At 42.5% G+C, this 25809-nt stretch overlaps 1 protein-coding gene across 6 annotated transcripts in view; it reads right to left on the bottom strand.

The window, feature by feature from the left end:
- Positions 1-25809, bottom strand: part of LOC109899508 (sickle tail protein homolog) — a 174774-nt gene that overhangs the window by 40240 nt on the left and 108725 nt on the right. For 4 of the 6 annotated variants that reach the window (XM_031835968.1, XM_031835969.1, XM_031835972.1 and 1 more), the window contains one exon: positions 3760-3952. In XM_031835968.1, coding sequence (XP_031691828.1) covers positions 3760-3952 — 193 coding nt within the window. Of the gene's footprint in view, positions 1-3759; positions 3953-5683; positions 5765-25809 lie in introns of all 6 variants that reach the window. The other 2 variants (XM_031835971.1, XM_031835970.1) reach the window with 1 other exon arrangement.

Raw genomic sequence — 25809 nt, 5'->3', positions numbered from 1 at the left:
ACTGTATTTACAATGAGTAACTACAATATCTTTACTGTATTTACAATGAGTAACTACAATATCATTGCTGTATTTACAATGAGTAACTGCAATAACTTTACTGTATTTACAATGAGTAACTACAATATTTTTACTGTATTTACAATGAGTAACTACAATATCTTTACTGTATTTACAATGAGTAACTACAATATCATTGCTGTATTTACAATGAGTAACTACAATATTTTTACTGTATTTACAATGAGTAACTACAATATCTTTACTGTATTTACAATGAGTAACTACAATATTTGACTGTATTTACAATGAGTAACTATAATATCTTAACTGTATTTACAATGAGTAACTACACTATCTTTACTGTATTTACAATGAGTGATGACAATATCTTTACTGTATTTACAATGAGTAACTACAATATTTGACTGTATTTACAATGAGTAACTATAATATCTTAACTGTATTTACAATGAGTAACTACAATATCTTTACTGTATTTACAATGAGTGATGACAATATCTTTACTGTATTTACAATGAATAACTATAATATCTTTACTGTATTTACAATGAGTACCTACAATATCTTTACTGTATTTACAATGAGTACCTACAATAACTTTACTGTATTTACAATGAGTAACTATAATATCTTTACTGTATTTACAATGAGTAACTACAATATTTGACTGTATTTACAATGAGTAACTATAATATCTTAACTGTATTTACAATGAGTAACTACAATATCTTTACTGTATTTACAATGAGTGATGACAATATCTTTACTGTATTTACAATGAATAACTATAATATCTTTACTATATTTACAATGAATAACTACAAAATCTTTACTATATTTACAATGAGTAACTATAATATCTTTATTGCATTTACAATAAGAATTTAGATAATGGTGAGAAAGTTAAAGACCCATAAAACTATAAGCATGGGTGTGTATGTGTGCATGCCGGCGGATGCATGCTTAAGCAGTTCGTAAGTCATGTGGGTTGTATGAGGGTGAGGTTGATGTGGGATGGAGAAGGGAAGAGGGATGTGGCTGGGTGTCGTGTGTGGGAATTAGCAAAGCATCGAACAGACAAGACACTGAACTCCTGAACTCTGGGTGCGGCTTCTGTACTGCACTCCACCAAAGCATACGAAATACATTACACACTCACAAACAACACACCCCGTGCCCACAGACAAGAACATACATTTACAAAAAGACTGACGGCTTTAAAGACGTTATATGTCCATACAGGACAGTGCAAATAAAGAAGCCCGTGATCTTGACTTTTGTATATTGTTTTCTAGTCGAAGCCTCGTCATCTGACGTATTATAACAGATGCGCAGCTTATAAATCACTGAAATCGGAGCTTCCTGTATGCAACAGAGTGCACATTGTGTATCATTTAGGATCAGTCACTATGTAGTGTGCTGATAGAGAGGAGCTTTTTCCTAACATGGAGTGGCTCCAGAAAAGGAGCGGAGCAGCGAAAACGGCTACACGTTTCCAGAAATGTAACACAAGATCCTACAGGCTCTTTTAAAAGAGAGGGAGGGACAAATCCAGGACATAAAAAGTGCTGAGCCATTCTACGGCACATACTTCTACGGCTCGACTAGGATAGACTTGTTAACAACTTAGCAAACGTCCGTTTGCCATCTAACTCGCTGCTCCTTTGTGTATTGTCAGATGAAGGACCACGCAGACCCTCCTAATACGACGTGTGTTATTCAATGACTGGTTGTGCGTCCCACACACACACACAAAAAAAGGCACTTTTTTTTAAAAGGAGCGGGGCATTCCCAGTCCTTTTTGAGCTTGACTGACGAGATAGTAAAGTGTTAGAAAGAATAGGACGAGTCGAAGGGAAGTATTCAAACTCATGCCGACTCTGGCATACATGTGTGCCGAGGTCAGCGGCTGAAACCGCTGGACCACACAATAGTGTACCATTTTTTTTTTTTTTTTACCAGCGCCCATAGAGACTATATAAGGAATAGGGTGTCATTTGGAACACACACTTGGCTTCATATTCTATTATACATGCAATGGAAAATTCCCTCAAAACCAAACTTTAATTATCTCCTGAGACTTTGGATGGCTAAATTCTAGCGCAGAGTTGGATTGCAAGACTGTATGTGGCCGCTGATTGTCTGGTTTCACTCTCTAAATCAGAACCAAATGGCGTGGCTGCACAGCAAATGGTCAGGGGAGAACATACTTTGTCTACATCCCAAATGGCACCCTGTTCCCGATACAGTGCACTACTTTTGACCAGAGACCTGTGGGCCTTGGTGAAAAGTAGTGCACTATAAAGGGAACAGGGTGACATTTGGGACGAAGTCTTGGTTTCCAAGGCTTGCTGCTAGGTTTTATGACAGTCAGATCCTATTCCAGACTCTGCTCTTATGCATCTCCAAATGGAACCCAATCACCTTCAATTACGTTCATTTCAAATGCAGCACAAATAGAGTTCTTTATTTCCCTCTCTTCCACAATATAAAACACAGTACAGCAATAAAGAAATAACAGATCTCCCAAAACAACTACCACGGTACTGTAGTATAAATATGTTGTAGCACTACTACACATCAGCTATAAGTAACATAGAGAGAATAGAGAAACTCACTTGAATAGAGTCATTTCAAGATGTCCGCTACTGCAACTCCAGTCTTGTGTTAAGGAGTCTTCTGACTGAAGGCACTACTTCTACTGGCACAGGGCTCTTAAGGAAGACCAGATGTCTCTGGGGACACGACTGTGTGTGTGTGTGTGGGGGGGGGGGGGGGGGTGAAGTTTCCCCAAGGTACAGATTTAGGATCAGCTTCCCCTCCCCAATCCTTAACCTTAACCATTAGTGGGGAAAATGAAAAGCTGACCCGAGATCAGCAACCAGGGGGCCACCAGAGGAATGCTGGGTAATATGCCCTCTTTTCTCCACCCCCTTCATCCCCCCCATAACCCAATCTGCTGCCATAACGCGTTTGTGTTTGTGTGTGTGTGTGTGTGTGTGTATATCTTTGTGTGCAGTAGTATATTATTGTAGATGTTTATGTACAATGTCTGCAATTCAGCATCTCAACCTAAGCAAGAACCCACTTTTGGCACAGAGCAGCATGCTTCCTGTTGGTTAAAGGGGTGTGCTGCCCAAATGTAAACAAGTCCTTTAGAGGCACTTGAAGTAAATGAAATGAGTCAACCTAAAGTCACATTAAACTAAGATGTGTGTCCTCTGCTTACATTTTCAAATAAGCTTTTTAAGAAGCCGTATCCTGTGAGGCTCAGAGGCTGATTACATGTTGAGATGATGAGAGTTGAAGCTCTCACTCTCTCTCTGTTTAGTTCATCAAAATTAAATGACTATCTCTTAGAAGAAGCTACGCTGCAGCATATGAATACAACTCTACACAACTGAAGGCGTTTGTCATATTGATGCAAATGAAGTGCCCTTTGCGTTGTTAACAAACCCCATTTCTAATCCTGCCAATAACAGTGTGTGCGTCTGTGTGTCTGTGTGTGTTAAACAGGATGGCATATTGTTGGAGGATTCTGTAATCTCATTCTAATTAAGGCTAGGAGCAAGCAGGCGAAGCAAAGGGCGAGGAGGAGAGTGGGGGGGTGAAGTGTGTTTGTGTGTGTGTGTGTGAGTGTTTGTATGTGTGTTTTTAAGAAAAAGCTAGCAGTCCTTGGTCTATGTGTGGTTAATAGCCTCATAATCACAGTGTGGTCATGTTGCGGTCGCCTACCTAGCGAGCGGTCCCTGGTCTGGTTGGTGGAGCGCACTACGGGCAGGCTGGCACGGGAGCGGCTGCCTCTGGTGAAGGCAGAGGGGGCATCAGCCTCTGACATGGTGTCCAGAGACTCCAGAGAGGCCAGGGAGAGGTGCTCAGGCTGCTCCCCTACAATGGAGCTGCTGGGGCCGTGCGCAGGGCTTCTGCTCTGGGGGGGGGGGTGAGAAGAGGAGAAAGAGGGTAAATTAGAGGGGTCATGATACACAGGAACAGGGTTGGAAAAACTCTGGTAAGTTTACCGGAATATTGCAACCCTACATAGGAAACGAACACAAACGGAAACACAATTATTGTAGGACAAATTTGTCCATCAAAACCAGCACAACACTGTGCTGCAAGCACCATTCTTCAACTAACAAAGCCATCTGAACCACACGATAGTGTTAATGCTTTTTTCTAAAGCTGCATTATGCAGAAATCACTCCGCCAATTCCCTGGTTGCCTAATTTCAATGTATGTGACAAAACAAGCATGTATATCATTCCATCTAAACTGTACCATCTAAACCACTGTATTTTGAGGTGTCTGAAGCTGGTGTACAAAACTGAAAGTAAAAGAACGGGAAGCATAGAAATTGTGCACTTAGAACAGATATGCCGCTTCTTAGACTTGCTCTCAATGAGAATGACAAATCTATAACTAACATTTCTAGGTGAATTTGGTCAGGTCGCCCAAAAAGTTACATATTGCAGCTTTAAGAGAAAGATAAGCTTTTTAACTACAACGTTAACACAGTGAAAACACCAGTGTCATTTTTTGACTCCCAGCCATGCATTCCAGTCTATTTGGGTGTAATTTGTTTGCATCAATGCAGATAGCAGACACACAGACTGACACCACCTGCTATATTCCACACAAGCACACACTATGATTTTCACAGTTGCAAAAAAACAAGGGGGGAGGGGCAGTAATTCGGGTGTGCTGGATATCCCCCCCTCCCCCCTTTTGACTAATGTGGACAGTGTTTTTGGCAGGAGAACACAGATCAGGTGAGGGGAGGTGGAGAGGGCAGGAGAGCAAACGCACACACACACATGTTAGTTGGGATGCAGACAGAGCCACATGTCCAGGCATGATGCAGATAAGACACTCCCTGTTATATTTTCACACTATGATTTTCCATGTTGCAGCTGCTAAAAAACAAACAAGACAAGCGGTCCCTAAGCCTTATCATGCATGTTTCTCTCTTGCCAAGCCTCACACAACTTGAAGGGTTAATACCCACACTACCATGCTTTTTTTTGCTTATGGTGCAGGTAGTTACAGGCCCAAAATCGACATTGTAGAAAAAAACCACAAATAACTCCAGCGCACCATTTTTCTTTCCGGTCAGAGATCTTTTTCAAGCTTCGCACAACAACCGAGGGGAAAGGGTGTAGTGAGGGTGATTAAAGTCACCAATGAGTCCACCAGGCAGGCAGTCCTGTGGGCCTGGCAGAGTAATAGAGAATGTGGAGCTCATTGAGGATCTTGGTAGTGTTGTAGGGTGTGCCAGGCTGACAGTGTGACTAACACGGAGAGGAGAGTACACAGAGAGCCCTTTATCAAGCTAATGGCTCCACGGACACAGCCAGGTTAACTACACAGTCATTGCGCACACGCATAAACACACACACAAAGCACTCTGAAAGGTGATGGTGAGTGTGGGGAGAGGGGAGAGGGGGGAAGGGGAAGCGGTGGGGCAGTAATTTGCATGTGCTGGATACCCCACCCCCCGGCCCTTTGACTAATGTGGACAGTGTTTTTGGCAGGAGTACACAGATCAGGTGAGGGGAGGTGGAGAGGGCAGGAGAGGTCAACACACACACACAGGCCAGTTGTGATGCAGACAGAGCCACACGCCAAGTCATGATGCAGATAAGATAAAAGGCAGACTAACTGTGTGGGGCAATTGGATTTTCAGCAAGTACCTCTGAATGTCAAGCTCAGAATGGAGAGAAGACAACATGCCCTGTAATGACTGATGAGAGAGAGAGAGAGAGAGAGAGAGAGAGAGAGGAAGGAAGGAAGAAGCAGGGAAGTGGGGAAGGGGAGAGATCGAGGAGAGGCAGATGGTCATCCAACATATCAAGAAACACAGCAATGTGAACAGAACAGAAAAGGTCACAATCGTAAATGCTCCTGTGTGTCCAATACGTGTGAGATCATCTTGTTTTGGAGCGAGATGATAGCGTACTGTGCAGTATCTGCTCTCCAGCAGCTCCAACATAACAACCGCCTAATCCCTTGCTTTAAATAGCTGTATGATTGTTTTGAATAGTCATCACTCTTCTCACCAGCGCCCTCGTTATTATCCAGACTAGCTCTGTGCTGAGTCACCGTATGATATTGTTGACTTGATAAGACGTGTAACCTTCGGTGTCACCACCACAGGCGGGACCTGTCACCTGACACAGCAGCAGCATCCTCTGTCCATATCTGGTCAAAGGGTAGTGCACTACATAGGGAATAGGGTGTAATTTGGCACGCTGACTGAGCGCTGGGAACACCAACTCCATTAGAATACGCTTACTCCATCTATTTTGAGTAGATAGTTAAGGTCCTTTATATGCATGGCCCAGGATGAGTCACGTGGAGGGTCAGGTTCAGTTGACGTGTCATCCGAAACCATGATGCATGCTTGGTAAATTGAACCGAATTGTAATTATTTATGAGTTTACCCAATTATGTTGAGGTTGATACAGTACCAGGCTGCTACTCTGAAAACCAGGCAGTGTTATACAGTATACAGTACATGTGACACGTGGTAGAATACTTACTGAGGCTGAGCAGAACGGAGCGAGATGCTTGAGCCAATCAAGGCTCTTCAGTGGGATTGTATTATGTGGATAAAATGGAAGATAGACCTACCACCTCTCGGGGGATAGTGGTGAAGGAGTTTACACACAACACCAAATGATAAGGTGTCCATCGGATGAGCTTAGCAGGTTATTTCCTCCCCCGCACACACAGACACAGACACACACACACACACCCTCTCTCTGGCAGGTGCTCCACTTGGCACCCCTCTATCACAGAAAAGCCACTTCCTGTTCCCGCTGAAACCACTTCCTGTCATGGCTACAGATTGTGAAAACCACGGTTTAACCTATGATTACAACCGCCTACCTGCTGTTAGACACATCGACCCGGTCACGGCTGGGAGGAGAGACCTAAATTCCACATATAACTCTGTGTGGCTTAGTTAGCTATGACAGTCAAGGGTAACCACAGTGCACTTACTATTTTAACACTGAGTATCATATCATATGTAGATCATTTACTGCAGAACAGACATGAAACGCGTAAACACATGGCACTGAGAAGTGAGCCAGTGTCATACAGACATAAATACAATTCTCACTTGTAAGAATATGTAGAAGTTACTGTGAAATTGATGAACACAAAAAATATATAAGACAATTATTGAAGTACTTCAATGTTGATGATTTTGTCAGGGGTTCTCAAAGAGGTACTGCAGGGGGTCCGTGGACAGATCTCCCCCAAAAATGTTTTACATTTCATATTTTTATGAACATTACTAACAACAGATCAAACAAATTTTGGCCAAGGAATCCGTGGAATAAGTTTAGAGGGTGTAATATAATAGAATGTAATATTATTCATCAAAAATGTATGTTCTTAACCCTGGGCAACATGGGCCTGGGAGGCTCACAGGGATATTGGTATCCACAGTATCAATTTCAACTCAATACTTTACAAATGTGATTTTTTTTTAAATTCTTTACATAAATACACTGTAATTCAAGTTTTAAAACTGCACAGTTTTCTCTCTGAAAAATTTTCCTTCCCAGAGTCCGAGAGTTGGTTCGTCCGGGCCACGAACTTCCGAAGTCAGAGTAAAACTCCTTTTATGCTATTTTTATCTCACTTGAGTTGTGTTCTGATAGATTTTCTATCACAAAAGGGGTCCACGGCCCCAAAAAGTTAGAAAATCTATGGATTATGTAGCCTGACTCCTCACACTAAATTCTTCCCCTGCTCGGTCTTTCGATAAATACTTTAGTCTGAGACTGCCATCGTGGAAGTCATTTGTGGTGACGAGGGGCGATGTACAAAACAAAATCATCAGCAACTGGAACGTCTCTAACCAATCAGACTCTCAAAGCCAATGACATATTTTCAAACCGCCCCTTTACCCACGTGTTCTCACTCTGGCCCAAGCCATCGGTTTCTGGACCAATCGGATGGCCCCGAATGTGTTCGCATTCGGTGAAGGGTCGGGAATGTACTCAGATCCAGACTCATTGCGGAAAAGAAGCTAACGTCCATGGGCGTGGCTTAGCGTTTGGCCAGGCAAATGATTATGACCTTTGGGAAGAAATTAATCAAACACATTCAGTCTGAATAGCATTACAATATCAAGGTAATTTAATATAATTATGATATTATTCCGTGAGAACATGTTCTGTTCTCACCTGACTTCAAAGTCTATACAGAAGAATGAATCACGAGGTATAAAAAAATAAAATGCTTGGGCGTGCCTTTGAGTTGCAGTTTCTCCATTGTTCCCGTTTTATTTCCAAAATGGTTTCCCGAGGCAGGGTCCATTGGGCTTTGCCGCACATAAAGGTGTTTGATGTCTGATGCGTTGTTATACTGAATGACATTGAATACATTCCTTTTTTTAATAAATGTCTTTATTACTCTAGCACCGTCAAATGTAAGCATCGACTGGTTTAGCTGCTATACATTAGTTTTACTGGCTCTTTACTGATTTAGCTAAATTGAGATTTGTTTATAGTAGCATTTTACTTTGTGTGTGTGTGCGCGTGTGTGGATGGGTGGGTGTGTGTTGTGTGCACTCTGACTCTTTGTTCTATGTTCCAGGAAAGCTGACCTGTATCCAGGACATCCTACTACTGTCATTCACGGAACAACGGTCCGACGTGCTGCCATCAAAGGTAAAAGTCAGGTCTGTGTGCGCGTGTGCACAGTGCCAGTGGCGGGTATACTGCATCTACTGCTTTTCAAAAGTGTAAAATCAGGTACATTTTGGTTCATAAAGCCGAAGAACATTTTCTGGATTCACAAACGATCAGATATTCCACAAAAAAAATCAAAAACGTATGGATGAAAAGCCAAGATAAAACACAAAATTCCATAAGATTGTCTAAACATCTGGCCCTGACACATACATTAATAAAGGAAAAGCCCACTCAAAAATGACCTTTTGGTCGTTTTTTCGTCAGTCCACTATTGATACAGTCCCAAAATGTTTTGCATGTCAGCAGTCAGGTTTTCAAGATATTGGACTTTCAAGAAGCATAGTGTCACCTGCCACATCATCACGATGATGCATTTTGCTTTAAGATTGTGTGTCTTGGTTTCAGCCAGACGAGCAGATGTACAGTGCAGTGCCAAGACGTGGTGATTCAATTGAATTATGATAGTTAAAAATAATCACTGCTTCTATCAAAGACTTGCTGTGGCAGCCAATTAATGGAGAATATAGTCATGCCTGCCAGGGGGCTGGACTGATTTCTGCAAAACAGAAGCAACTTCACAAGTAACGTTTTCTAATTTTGTTTAAGACCGCTTAAAGCACCAGGTGGTGTAGAGAATGACAGAAATAGGATCTATGGCAATGTCCAAAATCTGGCTTGCCTACTACTGACTTAAACTACATACCGTGTACTAATCGTACTACATACTATAATAATGCATTAAGCAACACGTACCAGCATACTAGGCTGAGAATTACTGAAAATGTGTCATCTAATGGACAATTGCATTGATTCCCGCCATTGGTTCCATTGGGTACAGCGCGTCCCCTCAGCTGATTATCAGCTGTTGTCAAACACCAAGTCACGACTCTCTTTCTCAATAGTGTACAGCGAATTCTACTGGATGAAAAGTCGAAATTAGTAAAACACCCTGGCATTTAAAGCCTATTACATTTTAGAAATGGCACATACTGTAAAACATATTTTTTTTCCTTTCGCATAACCAAAATGTCAAGGAATTATACTCTATTCGTTATTTATGAGTTGAATTAGAAACAAAGACATGACTAGTTAATATCTAGGTCTATTTTGGTGTATCACCCTCACCCTCACTCTCACACACACACACACTTTTGCTTACCAAACTTCTCCTCTTTCAAGCATTAAAGTGTGTGCAAAAGCTCATCAAGTTTAGGCCCCACACTGGTGATGTCAGCAAGCCTTTTCACTTAAAGCAGAAATCCACTGGTTGTGGGCAGTCCCTATGTCACCCCACCTCTTGTGTTGTGTTTTCACTTTGAACGAAAACAAGGAGGCTGGTTGTACGATGCTCTGGGCTGGCATTCTGGGCAAGGTGTGCCTTTTCAATAAATCCCGCCCACTCAAATTACATTGGTAGAGAGAGAGGAAGTGGGAATTAACTTTCTACAGCCGCTAAAGATAAACACAGCAGACGTAGCTGTCAAGCCACGAAGTTAACAGGCTAACTTGGTTATAAAGGCAACCCAGCAATGCCAACACTGATCTGAACAGGAGAACCTTGGCCATTTCTTTGTCCCTCTTCAGAAAAATTACAGTGATATGAAATAATTAAAGATTGCTTGCATCCCTGAGCTGAGAGCTCAGCAACACAGAAGCCAGGTACCGAGAGGCAAAAACAGCAAGTTACAGATGTAGGATCTTAATTTGATCACTCTTTTGTTGCTAAGAATTTTCTTGCACAGCAGAAGTTGCAAACTTGTAGTGTATTTGAGTTTTAAAAAGGCTTCTAAAGTTTGTCCTTTCCACTTTGAAATTTCAGACTTGATTTGCCCTAACGAAAAACGTATCAACCTCTTCAAAAATGTCCATTAATGATAATTTCCTGTTGCTGCAGGATTATTTTCCTGCTGTAGCAAACTGGCTCAAATTAAGATCCTACATCTGTAGCTTGAACCTTGTACAAACCGAAGAGACACAGTCCTTTAATAACTATACATCTATGTGTTAACCCTGTCCAATCTGAGCCACTCTGTTATCTGTACGTCTACATGGTCCATGCAGCTACAACAGGGCAGATGTTCAGCTAGACATGGTAAACCCAAAAAGTTTTGCTGAATACGTGACCTGACCAGGAAGAATGCAAGACCTGTTAGACACTGTATGGCTCACAACCAAACACACCACGACAAACACACCATGGCAAACACACCATGGCAAACACACCACTCACTACTCTAAAGACAGTGGTCTGAATTCCCAGATCATCCCAGAGATGGCTCCATTTGGGTACAGTGCAGCTCAGGTTGCGTACCAAATGCTACTTCCTATATCGTGCAATACTTTTGGCCAGAGCACCATGGGGAATAGGGTGCCATTTGTTGACCCAGTGTTAATAACATTATACACCAGAATCCCCTTGTCATCCCTTTCCATTCATTACGGCTGTGTCCTCCTCCCCACGACATTCCACCTTTAATCCCACTACGTCCAAATCCTCAGATGACCTCCTCTAGACAGAGTGCCTGCCTGGCCTGGACAGGGCTGGCTAATTGGTTCGTTAAAAGGGGTCGGACTTCACAGTATCAACAATCAAAGCCAATCACGCGTTCTATAGAGAAAGCCCCGCTACGTGGTGTTCAGGCGGTTTGCACTGTGGCTGCACATGACAGCATGCCAAATTCCTCGGCTATTCCTTTCTTGTAGTCCAAGCAGACAGAGCAGATGGAATATAAAATTCCTCACCCTTACATGTCTGTCAGTAAATACGTTTTCATGGCAAAATGACTGAAGTAGGAGTTGTAGTCCAACAGGATAGAGCACATACAGTAGATGCATTCAGAGGTTGAGTAGCTACTTTGTTTACTATGTATGTCCCTCTATCCTTCTGCAGTCATAAGATCTAGAGTCCAGAGATAGTGGCTACCTTCACAATGGGTTAGCTGTGTGAACGTGCCTCCAATCAGAGATGGTGGCTACATTCACAATGGGTTAGCTGTGTGAACATCCCTCCAATCAGACGTTAGGCTGTGTCCCAAATGATACCCTATTCCCTATAAGTGGGCCCTGGTCAAAAGTAGTGCACTTTACATGGGACAGGGTGCCATGTGAGATGCACTCTTAGTCCATATGAGACCACATGACAACAGGTCTATTGACCTTCCCAGATCTATGTTGATCTCTTTCTGCAACTTTGACATTTGAACAACTGATTTGGCCCAGCCATTCGATTACATTCACTCAGGCAGACCTAAAACAGACACACACATCGACCTCTGTGTGCATGCACTGAGAGAGCCTATAAAAAAAAACATATTAGCCCGAGCAAACAAACATAGTAGGTTTGGAGACAACGCACTCCTTACGAGAGACACAAATGGAACGTTAGAAATGTCCAGAATGTTGACATTCTGAAAGTTTACATGCCCTATGTGGCAATCCATCCACTGTCCCTCATAGGTTACTATTCAAGCAGTCAACTTACGACAAATACTGAATCCCTACTATCTCAATAGCAACCTATGCATTAGAGGCATACGTGCTCAAACACCATAGCTACAATCCTGATTATACGCACGAGAGTTTAAATGTAACTCCCAGTTAGAAGACATTTAATATAATTATATAGAATCGATGATATTTACAGTAATTAACAGCACAGTGAATATCACCCTCATTCACAGCTTTCCAAATCCTAGTCTAGTGGAAACTCCCCTGGTCTGGTCTGAACTGAACACACACACACACACTTCCTGCTCTGTTATTCTAGACCCACTGTTCTGTTCTCATCTGGATGGATGGTGGTGACTCCCCTTCGGCAGCCAAGGCTACCCAGGACAAACTCACATGGAAGTCCTATCACCACCATGGTGTCAGGGGAGAGTAGCCAAGGGAAGTGTATGTGGAGAGCCAGGACATACAGTGGATCACACACACACACACACACACACACACACACACACACACACACACACACACACACACACACACACACACACACACACACACACACACACACACACACACACACACACTACTCAAAATCAACACCCATCTGTAAAAACGTCTGACTTATGCAACAAAGAAAGATGTATCTTTGTGCACTGAGAAGAGATCTATCTCTGAGCAGTAATGGATTTACAAGTTTGGCAGTGTTTTTCAGCAAAAATGAACAGCCTCGAAAAAGTTCCCTTTGATCTCTATAGCCTCGTCTCATAGAAACAGGTCTTGAGGGAAGGAAGAAGACAGAAAGATGACATCGGTCTCCAGAACAGATAAGACCTCAGCCTGGTCGGCCTGGCTAACCCTCAGGGTCCCTGTCACTGGTAATACTGACAACTTAATCAGTCTCTCTCAGATACAGACTGACGCAGTTCCAGCAAATGACAGATGGTCCTTTAACCCAGTGGGCCGGTATAAAATTGGTGTTTTGCACATAATTATCATTATTTGGCCAATAGTCGTGGCCTTGAGGGGGAAAAAATGGGACAGTGTTTGGAAAATCCCAGGCCGATTTCTGGTCCCAGTCCCCCCCTGGCCACTCCTCGGGCAGGATGAGACAGAGACCCTAACCACAACTACGGTATATACCGAATACTGGGGTATCTGGAAATAGCCACGGGATGGTTTTTCAATACTGTCAATATCGTTGGAACAAGTTAATGAATTTTCAATACATTTGTATATTTAAATAAATATGTTAGGAGATAAAGCAGATCGCGCTCTTCATTTCAACTGTCACATTATTTTACATTATGAAACTTACTGTAGTTCCCCAGAACAGTTGAGCCAGTCACGTGTTTGTTTGTAAATAGCACAACGGGAGAAAGCGGGAGCAGGTGAGTCCAGATTTGAATTGACAGGGGGTCGCGTTTCATATGGAAGGTCCAACAGTTTTTTTTTGTTTCAATATAGTGACCAGGGACGTGCAACTATAGTTTTCCTTCACAGAAAATACGTTAGTAGATTTATTTTCATCCGATGACAACAGAAGTACAATGCTATTTGGCTGGCTGCCACACAAGTAAATAAGCTTAAAATCAAGGTATTTTTTTGCAAAAACGATGCATGGCCATCATATTTCTAATGTTTATCGTAGAAAGGATGTAGCCAGCTACATTTCCTAATGTTTTGCTTAAAGTTGACCTTGCATTTTACAGGAGAAAAGTAGGCTGGCTACACTGGGAAAAGTACTGGAGAAAAGTAGGCTGGCTACACTGAGAAAAGTACTGGAGAAAAGTAGGCTGGCTACACTGAGAAAAGTACTGGAGAAAAGTAGGCTGGCTACACTGAGAAAAGTACTGGAGAAAAGTAGGCTGGCTACACTGAGAAAAGTACTGGAGAAAAGTAGGCTGGCTACACTGAGAAAAGTACTGGAGAAAAGTAGGCTGGCTACACTGAGAAAAGTACTGGAGAAAAGAAGCTACACATCAGTCAGAGCGCTGTCTGCTGATAGAATGCCTGTTCGTAAATTCTCACCCGAGTTTAGAAGTGCAACTGAAGCACAAAATTAGTCTGATGCCGAGCAGAAAATACAACAAGAAGCATTTTAGATCTGTTTTAGCTTTCTGCCATGTTTGAGAAGTCAAAGCCTTTTGGATGAGTTATCGGTACAGCTGCCACTGCTATCTTTTGATTTCCTTGCGTTTTTTTCTCCTCTCCGTTCTCGGCCCGTCTGCTCTTCCCCAATCTTCTCCGAGCAGAGCAGGTAGGCCCGTTGCCCTAGCGACTCCAGACTCCACACAGACACAGCTTGTACACGTGCCGCTCCAGAGCCAGTACTGTTCTTCCTTCAGACAAGCATTCGTCAAAACGTTGTTCATTTGCACATCTCTCGTTCACATTCGCTTGTAAATGTCCAAACTCACCAAAAATGACATACGCTACCTCCTACATATATATGTATAACTTTATGAGCTGGATTGCCTGTCTTATCAATATGTTTATTTTCGTTTGTGCTCGTTAGCATATTTAGCTAGCAGCCTCCATGGAAATGTGCTATTACTTGTGCTAATTTTGTTAGCATTCTGGTAATAGACGAGAACAGAAATGTCTGAAAGGCTGGAGAAAGGTTGGAAATAATACGAGGTTGTTAGTCAGGGGATACGGTGCACGCTGCAGGGTCATTTAACTGCTACTGTTACTGCTGCTTGCAACTGTCGTGCAACTTGGGGGTTATGCAAGCCAGAGTTTTACAGGTTCTTTGCAGATCATTTACTCATTACTGTACTTTCCATGCACCCACACCAGACACTTGCATGCACACACACACACACACACACCAAGTATTTGCTGACAGCGCTCTGGCATCACGTCCTGTCCAGACTTGCTCCTTAATGTCATAACATTAGCACAACATGATCCCTGCTGATGTTTCCGGCTTTCCCGCAATAACTGCTCTGCTAGTTTTCATTGGGGATCCACACGCACACACGCACACACGCACACACGCACACACACACACACACACACACACACACACACACACACACACACACACACACACACACACACACACACACACACACACACACACACACACACTCGCAGTCTTGTCATCCTCAACTGAACTTCTCCAGTCTCCAGAAAGTGTGTCCTGGCCAGTGTAACCATAAGCCTCTCTGGGTTCACTGATGAATCTGAAGATGGGAATATGGCTTGGAGCCTGTAGTCAGAAGTTCTCAGAACAAAGAAAGCCTTATCAAGCACACGCCCACAGCGCTGCTTGTTCTTTCAGGTCAAACACACACGCACATGTGCAGACACACATGCAGGCAAACACAAACCCAGACAGACACATACACAAATCACACTCGGGCACATAAGCACACACACCAGGGTTGTGGGTTCGTTGCATGGACAACGTAATCCAATATGTATGAACTGTAATTTCCATATTACTGTATCTTTAGGCCTATACATTAAAATACAGCAGACTGAAGACAGGGGAAAAGGTGATGAGAATTGTGAGATATTAGCTTGGTTACATAGCTAAGCAATATCTGATTAAATACACATTTGTTGGCCGTGCCTAATATGAAAAGTCGTCTTAGCATCACATCTCCCACATTCTCTCATAATTCATTTAACGGCTCATCTGAGAATAAATCACCAGGTATGCGTCCCAAATGGCACTCTTTTCCCTATATAGTGCACTACATTTGACTAGAGAGTGCCATTTGAGAAAGACCCTAGTTGTAGTTTCTTCAGAGTAAGGAAACATTGCAGGGGCCTGATCCCCATTATGAAGGTGTTATATTAAATTTCCGTAGTTGCCATGGCGCTGTGAGGATGCCTAGGCAGAGAGCTCTGTAAATAATGTACATATTTTTGCTATTTGTAAGTGTTAAAAAATATTTTTCTGGTGTTTTTGAGCAACGGATTTGCAGATTGACTGACAGGTCAACTCTTTTTTGGCTTGGCTAACTAGCTGGAAAAAAAGGCATCTGGACTAGAGGTCGACCGATTAATCGGAATGGCCGATTAATTAGGGCCGATTTCAAGTTTTCATAACAATCGGGGGAGGGGGGGGGGAGGGGGGTGTACACCTTTATTTAACTAGGCAAGTCAGTTAAGAACACTTTCTTATTTTCAATGACGGCCTAGGAACGGTGGGTTAACTGCCTTGTTCAGGGGCAGAACGACAGATTTTTACCTTGTCAGCTCCGGGATTCAATCTTGCAACCTTACAGTTAACTAGTCCAACGCACTAACCACCTGCCTCTCATTGCACTCCACGAGGAGCCTGCCTGTTACGCGAATGCAGTAGAAGCCAAGGTATAAAAAACTATCAATCAATCAATCATAATCACTAGTTAACTACACATGGTTGATGATATTACTAGTTTATCTAGCGTGTCTTGCGTTGCATATAATCGATGCAACGCAGGGGGATGATTTAACAGAAACGCATTTGCGAAAAAAGCACAATCGTTGCACGACTGTACCTAACCACGTTAAAATCAATACACAGAAGTATATATTTTTAAACCTGCATATTTAGCTAAAAGAAATCCAGGTTAGCAGGTAATATTAACCAGGTGAAATTGTGTCACTTCTCTTGCATTCATTGCACACAGAGTCAGGGTATATGCAACAGTTTGGGCAGCCTGGCTCATTGCGAACTAATTTGCCAGAATTTTACGCAAATTAAGACATAACATTGAAGGTTGTACAATGTAACAGGAATATTTAGACTTAGGGATGCCACCCGTTAGATAAAATACCGAACGGTTCCGTATTTCACTGAAATAATAAACGTTTTGTTTTCGAAATGATAGTTTCCGGATTCGACCATAATAATTGTCCTTATCACAAATAACAAAAATAAAATGGACCGATTAATCGGTATATGCTTTTTTTGGTCCTCCAATAATCGGTATCGGCATTGAAAAATCATAATCTGTCGACCTCTAACCTGGACACAGTACCAGCTTTTTTCATTCACCTGGCTGCCAGTTCCTGACCTTTTGAGAACATAATTTGAGGAGTCGCCTGAAGCTTGAGAGTAAGGGGAGATACAGCAGTACCGAGGCAGAGGTCTCATATTGAGGACGACTGGCTACAATTCTGAACTTTGTCAGGTGAGCTTTTTGGCGCCCAGAGTTGCTGAGGCATCACCCAAGTGGGTGTTACACCGAGTGGAAGAGGAGAAATCCAGTGTCTATACTACTTGCCCTCTACAAGATCATCAGCAGACCGCATCACCATCATCTACCATCCTCTGACCAGCTCCCTCCGCTTAAGCCATGAAACAGCCAGGAAAATAACCTCTCACTCAATATTGACAAAACAACAGGAGCTGATTGTGGACTTCAGGAAACAGCAGAGGGAGCACACCCCTGTCCACATCGCCGGGACCGCAGTGGAGCAGGTGGAAAGCTTCAAGTTCCTATGCATACACATCACTGATGATCTGAAATGGTCCACCTACACAGACAGTGTCGTGAAGAAGGCGCAACAGCGCAACCTCAGGAGGCTGAAGAAATGTGTCTTGTCGCCTAAAACACTCACAAACGTTTACAGATGCACAATCAAGAGCATCCTGTCGGGCTGTATCACCGCCTGGTACGGCCTACTGCACCGCCCTCAACCGCAAGGCACTCCAGAGGGTCACCAAGGGGCAAACTACCTGCCCTCCAGGACACCTACAGCACCCGATGTCACATGAAGGCCAAAAAGATCAACAAGGACAACAACCACCCGAGCAACTGCCTGTTCACCCCGCTATCATGCAGAAGGCGAGGTCAGTACAGGTGCATCAAAGCTGGGACCGATCATGATCAACCTGTCATGATACTGCATTTTTCTTTGTTTTTTTGCTCTTGAAGCACCGTGAGATTCTATGAAAAGTGCTATAGAAGTTTAATAAATTATTATTATTATTATGTGTCTTATTAATGCTCACTGGGAACCACTCATACCCCTCTACTCTACCCACACCAAATGATCCTCCATCTCCCAGAGGAGAGGTAAAGGGAGGGGTGGGTGGGCACAAGGGCACGAACAACCACACACAGCAGCACAAACACACATTCACAGACACACACTCTTAGTCACACAATGGTCTTCTCATTAGGTCTGACATTACTTAACAAAATCTGTCTGATAGTTTTTATTTCCTGTAATCCCAGCGCACGCACGCATGCACACACACACCTCCAGCTCTCTCACTCACACACACACACCTGCTGAGAGAGTTATCAACACAGTCCTTCTCCAGTGACATCTTATACTGATTCTGGTGCTCAGCCAGCATCCAAAACATGATTTATTCCATATGAGAATGGGAAACAGATATGAACTCAAACACAGTGTAAACAAATAACCGTGTTGCTAGAGAGGCTTAGGGAAAACGTCTTTCCCTGCAGTGAGGTGCATCGACCGGTTTCACAAGCCATGATTCCAAGGCAACTCTGTACACACCTTTATACAGTATATCAGGGATAGTCAACAGGTGGCAAGCAGGCCAGATCTGGCCCATTTATCAATTTAGGCTGTCCCTTTGATCAATTCTGAATATAAATTAAAATCGGCAAACACAATCCCCACAAAATAAGACATTTAGTGGCAAAATATATGATGTATCCTATCACGTACAATCATACAGTGAGAAGTATAAAGTTGCCATTAAATCTACTGAGATTTATACTTTTAAATGCACACACAGTAGGATCTAGGGCAACTATTAGGAGAAGCACAGCCATCCTGCCTCTCTGTGACTTCTAAGACATCGCAAATCATGTCACATCACAACCACTGTCAAATCAAATACATTTTTACAGTATATCATCAATGATGTCATCCATAAAGCATTTTAAAACTCAACGTCCAAGGAAATAACTTCTTCAAGTTTCCAGGAGTTTGTCAGTGGTGAAATCATCCTGCGTACTTTGAAGTTAGTCAGCCACGCACCTTTGGCCCAAGGTGGAGTCCAGATGTTGGGCTTGGGGCATGCAGGGAGACGGTGGAGGTAGGGGAATGCCCCCCCCCCCCAAAAAAAGTAGTGCACTATATAGGGAATAGGGTGCCAGTTAAATATGGAGTCCATAGCGGTGAAACTGCCACGTCCGTTTGCGATATTTACAAACAAACAAAGACGTCACTTCAAAAAAACGAACACCGTTTTTTTCCTTCCTTCAAACATCATTGCACACGTGCGATAGAACAGCACACTATGTACAACCATAAAAAAAAATTACCACCATGCTGGATGGTCATTCCCTCAAAATAAAAACAATAACAAATCCGCCTGGGGTGGTGAGTGGTGCTGTTCTGCCTATCCCGGATTTCAGCCCACGAACAGTCAAAGTCATGAAATCGGATGATATTTGGATGAAACCAGATCAAAGTATGACGACTAAAGTATGAAAAATGACTGTTGCTTCTTCATTGATAGAGTTTGATCATAAAGTTACTGGTCCCCTCCCTCCATGTCAAACACTTGGATTCAGGAGGCGGGATTATTAAGGGGAACAGGGTGCCGAAATTTGACTGTAAAGGTGTCAGCAAATATAATGAAAAGTTGACACAATTCATCTATGGCAGTGGTTCCCAAACTTTTTATAGTCCCGTACCCCCTTTAAACATTCTGCTACGTACCCCCTCTAGCACCAGGGTCAGGGCACTCTCAAATTATGTTTTTTTGCCATCACTGTAAGCCTGCCACACACACACACTATATGATACATTTATTAAACATAAGAATGTGTATGAGTTTGTCACAACCCGGCTCGTGGGAAGAACTCTCATAGGACCAGGGCACAAATAATAATAATAATCAATAATTTTGCTCTTTATTTAACCATCTTACATATAAAACCTTATTTTTTCATCAAAAATGGTGAATAACTCACCACAGGTTAATTAGAAGGGTGTGCTTGAAAGGATGCACATAACTCTGCAATGTTGGGTTGTATTGGAGAGAGTCTCAGTCTTTTCCCACACACAGTCTGTGCCTGTATTTAGTTTTCATGCTAGTGAGGGCAGAGAATCAGCAGTTGGGTCATCCAAACAACCCAGGATTTTTAAGAATGTGCGCCACTGCAAACAGAGCTGTTGTGTCTCGTTCCGTAGAATCCTGCTACACGTGAAGATTAGCTGAACCAGTCTGATTTAGGGACAGTTTGAAACTTACTGTGGTGGGGGTTGTTCAAACTAGGTGAGGGTTGTCCAACTTTTTTTTTTTTTTTTTTAAAGAGTTGTGTGTTGTTTTATTGGGCACAGGGGAGGGTAGTGCATTTTTCTCTGGTTTACATTTGCTCTTTTGCAGGTTTTACTATATAATTTCTTCCATACTAGCCAAATCTCCTAATCTGCGTGTATGCGCCTCCCCTACTGTATATCAAGGTGCTTTGGTACTTCCCTTTTTACTACGATTTTCCGCATGCCAACTATACCACAGGTTAATATAGCCCACCAGTCTAACTGTCTATCGTGCCCTCTATCCACAATTCATAGTGACAATAGTGTAAGGTGGATAGTTTCTCCATATCTGCAATAGGCTACCTAGCATCATATCACACATAAACCAATTTTCAATATAAGCAGAGCGGGCAGGTGCGTCATTGCACATCAAAGAACAAGTGCAGTGCGTACAGGAGACACGCAGCTCAAAAAGCTCCCCTATTGATCTTGTTTAGGGACAATACAAATGATCCTACCTAGACTAGCCTACAACACCACAATAATTGCATTATTGTTTTCAAGTGAGTAGAAAATTCTACTCTAGGCTGTAAACTGCAGTGAAAAAAAAAACATTTGAATAACGGCGCAAAAGCCCTATGATTTGAAGATTTCACTCCATTTGGATCAGTTGTGGGTCTACTCTCGACAGTTTGGACACAGCAAAATCGTCAGTGTTCATGTCCTGGTGTAAGCAGGCTGTATCACAACCGGCCGTGACTGGGAGTCCCATAGGGTGGCGCACAATTGGCCCAGCGTCGTCCGGGTTTGGCCGGTGTAGGCCGTCATTGTAAATAAGAATTGGTTCTTAACTGACTTGCCTAGTGAGAAAAAAAAATGTATTGCATACTGGATATTTTATTGAATTCTAAATATAGCATCAACATTAAAAAAATTTAAAACCTGAGCATTGTCTGCAGCCGACTGATCGTAGTGTAATAAAAAAGTCAGGGAAAGTTAGCTCATCTGTGGTGGTCGGCGAACACCACAGCCTGTAGCCCTGCGTGGCATCGACCGAGCCACAAAAGCATGCTGAAGTGACAAAGTCGATATCCACGTTTATAAACAGAGGGTCGCTACAGTTGTTGTTATTTGTGGTCGCAAACATTATTTTGAGTTAGTCGTATGAGGAGGGAGGGTGTGCAATTTATTTTACAGTACAAGGTAAGGAAGGTCTTGTGAAAAGATTTTTTACGTTTGGGAGGCAGGGTGCATTTTGTTTGCATGTCTGTTGTTGTCTGTCTGGGGGTGTTATCAGGTCTGATCAGGTCTGGTTTGGTTTTGTCAAAGAGGCTTAACCCCCAGCCCTCGTCGTGTCCCTCAGGATTAAGCCCCGGCGCCAATCTATGGGTCACTTGTCCCCTCATTTGTGGGGTCGCACACCATCAACCTCCAACCCCAGCCCCCCACTTTAACCCCTCTAGGCTGACAGGTCAACTCATACCTGTCGTTAACCCCCCAAGCCCCTCGGACATCATTTGTTTCAGTCAGAAGAGCCTTTCGTATCTGAAAGTGGCACTTGTGGAGGAGTGGTACGGGCGGAACTGAGCAGAGACCATTAAAATGGCCTCAGCTCCCGCCTCCTGTTCTGACAGCCGTCAAAACTGCTGAGAGGGGCTGATTAAAAACAGATGTCTGGACGGATGCCTGCTACACTGATGTGATTGTGTGAATCCAGACACACAGGAATAAGAGCCATGACAAAGTGGCACTTTACAAAAATACCTCAGTACTTCGGTTGGACGGTGGAATGTATTACCTTGTCTCGTTTGAAACACAAGCTTTGAAACCTAGGGAGAAAGTCAAAATATACATCCAATATGGTTGCTTTAAAAAAATATATATATTTAAAATATTTTTTTTTAATTTACCACCCTTTTTCTCCCCAATTTCATGGTATCCAGTAGTTACTATCTTGTCTCATTGCTACAACTCCCGTACAGCCTCGGGAGAGACGAAGGTCGAGAGCCATGCGTCCTCCAAAACACAACCAAGCCGCACTGCTTCTTAACACAGCGTGCATCCAACCCGGAAGCCAGCCGCACCAATGTGTCAGAGGAAACGCCGTACACCTAGGGACCTGGTCAGCGTGCACTGCGCCCAGCCCGCCACAGGAGTCGCTAGTGCGCGATGAGACAAGGATATCCCTACCGGCCAAGCCCTCCATAACCCGGACGACGCTCGGTCAATTGTGTGTCGCCCCATTGTCCTCCCGGTCGCGGCCTGCTGCGACAGAGCCTGGGCTCAAACCCAGAGTCACAGCTAGCACTGCGCCACCCGGGAGGCCCCAATATGGTTGATTTTAAACAGTTGTCATGACGTTGGCCTGGGGATAGGTTTATGACAGTCATAAATACCTCTTCCCCCCTTTTTCCTCTCTCTACCCTACTGATGTGACATTTGAAAATCCCTTGGTTAACATAGAGGTTCTGGGAACATCAGAAGGTGGGGGGAAATGAACTATATTCTGGTAATCCGACCAATTGAACATATGCAGTGGTACATAATGAATATGATGTCAGTTCGGTTGTCATCTGAGACATTCTCATCAATGATAGGATGACATAAACACTACAGTGGAAAGTCTGCACATTGTAGTTATCGGATTCACATGGAATTGTTGTTCAATTTAAATATTTGAATATAAAATTATTGGTGAAGAGATTAAATGTAATTTTAGCTTCCAAATGAGAGATTTGGGTTTTCATAAGGTTAGTGTTCTGCTCAATCAGTGGCCCGCCCCTGTGAAGAGACATGGGTTATAAAACTTTTCTCCTGACAGTCCGATGTCAGAATGGTTCAGATAATAACTACAGAACGAAGCCAACCTCAGCGTGAGCTTTGGTTGCGAATGGTATGAACTTTGAACTCTTATTCACTACAGAAGTGATACCACCTAGCCGTTGAGTTAGCAACAGCAGCTGCAAACGTGAGCTAGGAAAGAACAGACAGAATATCCCGTCCACCACACAACGACGTTACTACAACGTATCCAATTTACCAGCGGAGACATTATTCAAAGGACTCTGTTGGGCAACACAGCCTTCCATCTACCACCAACCTACGGAAGCGCAGCTCAGAGTAAATATTTATTGCATTTTCCTTTTCCAAAGGAGATGTAATTTAGAATGCATAAGATACTGTATTTATGATAGAGACATCGCTTCTCCCTTTGTTCCTCAGTCTTCCCGCTCTTTCACTCAAACCCAGCCCCTTTTCTTTGTGTAACCAGCTGTCATATCTGTTCCCTCTGCTAGGGATGTTTTCCATCATGATATAATTTGTAATCAAGGTATGATTAATTCTGTGTATATGGAATTCTGTGTGATTAGTTAGGTATTTAGTAAATAAATAATTAAACCCAATTTTGTATTGCTGATTCAACTTGTTATCCAGGGTTCATGAGACTGAAATAAGGTGACAATTAATATTGACTACTATTGATGTAAAATATTACTAGGTCTTTAAGAGTTTATTCGGAAGATAAAAGCTCTATAAATATTATTTTGTGGTTCCCCCGACTTTCTAGTTAATTACATTTACATGATTAGCTCAATCAGGTAATATTAATTACAGAGAAAGGATTTGATAGAATAGCATGTCATATCACTTAATCCGGCATAGCCAAAGACACGACACAGTCCATCGACATATTCATCTATGTTTACTTAACGTCTTCTAATAATAATTTCAGTATCACAATGCACATAGCAGAACGGCATAGTAGACTTGTAATCGTGTAAGACTTCTTGAAGTGGCCTAGATTCCAAACCATTACACCACCTCAGGTTATTTAACATATAATACAGCAATAAAACATCGGAAAAATATAGTATAGTAGTATAGTAGTATAGTACTATCAACTCTGACAATAAGAATGAATAAATCAAATGAATCACACTGGAACTTTTTTCCCTGCATGTGTTCAGAGACAGCATTTCTCTCTCCGTCTTTCAGTGGATGATCTCAAATTCCAGCCAGAGAGGGAGAGTTGCTTCTCCCTGTGCCACTGTTATCTAGCTGACCTTGGTGTTAAGGAATAACAGTGTAGCTGGGCCACCATCCTGGGGAGAGAGGTATGCAAGGGATCGGACAAATGTTGCAAACATTTAATAAATTCTCAGAAGGAAGGGAGAAGATTGAGGTCGGAAGGTCAGTTGAAGTCGGAAGTTTACATACACCTTAGCCAAATACATTTAAACTCAGTTTTTCTAAATTCCTGACATTTAATCCAAGTAAAAATTCCCTGTCTTAGGTCAGTTAGGATCACCACTTTATTTTAAGAATGTGAAATGTCAGAAGTAGAGAAAATTATTTATTTCAGCTTTTATTTCTTTCATCACATTCCCAGTGAGTCAGGAGTTTACATACACTCAATAAATTGGGTGAATTTTGGCCCATCTGTTTTGTGAAGTGCACCAGTCCCTGCTGCAGCAAAGCACCCCCACAACATGGTGTTCTTCGGCTTGCAAGCTTTCCCCTTTTCCTCCAAACATAACGATGGTCATTATGGCCAAACAGTGCTATTTTTATTTCATCAGAGCAGAGGACATTTCTCCAAAAAGTATGGTCTTTGTCACCATGTGCAGTGGCTTCTTCCTTGCTTCCTTGTTGATATAGGACTCGTTTTACTGTGGATATAGATACTTGGCTGATTTCTTTTGATTTTCCCATGATGTCAAGAAAAAAGGCACTGAGTTTGAAGGTAGGCCTTGAAATACATCCACAGGTACACATCCAATTGCCTCAAATGATGTCAATTAGCCTATCAGAAGCTTCTAAAGCCATGACATCATTTTCTGGAATTTTCCAAGCTGTTTAAAGGCACAGTCAACTTAGTGTATGTAAACTTCTGACCCACTGAAATTGTGATGCAGTGAATTATTAGTGAAATAATCTGGCTGTAAACAATTGTTTGAAAAGTTACTTGTGTCATGCACAAAGTAGATGTCCTAACCAACTTGCCAGAACTATCGTTTGTTAACAAGAAACTTGTGGCGTGGTTGTCAAACGAGTTTTAAAGACTCCATCCTAAGTGTATGTAAACTTCCGACTTCAACTGTACTTGATCTGCTGATATGATTCACTCAATGAGTTTTATGTTTTATGTGATTCTGAATGTGACAGCTGATAAACCATGGAAATTTCAATGAAAATGTACAGCCTGTGTCCTGTGTGAACTAGCGGTTAGTGCCACATACCCTAGCACACATACACTAAGTATACAAAACATTATTATAAACTGGGTGGTTCGAGCCCTGAATGCTGATTGGCTGACAGCAGTGGTACATTATATCAGACCGTATACCACGGGTATGAAGTAACATTTATTTTTAATGCTCTAATAACTTTGGTAACCAGTTTATAATAGCAATAAAGCATGTGGGGTGTTCGTGGT

Source organism: Oncorhynchus kisutch, linkage group LG11 (genome assembly GCF_002021735.2).
Source record: "Oncorhynchus kisutch isolate 150728-3 linkage group LG11, Okis_V2, whole genome shotgun sequence".
Taxonomy (NCBI): Eukaryota; Metazoa; Chordata; class Actinopteri; order Salmoniformes; family Salmonidae; genus Oncorhynchus; species Oncorhynchus kisutch.
The sequence above is the reverse complement of the archived record's forward strand: the minus strand, read 5'-3'. Positions and strand labels throughout refer to the sequence as shown.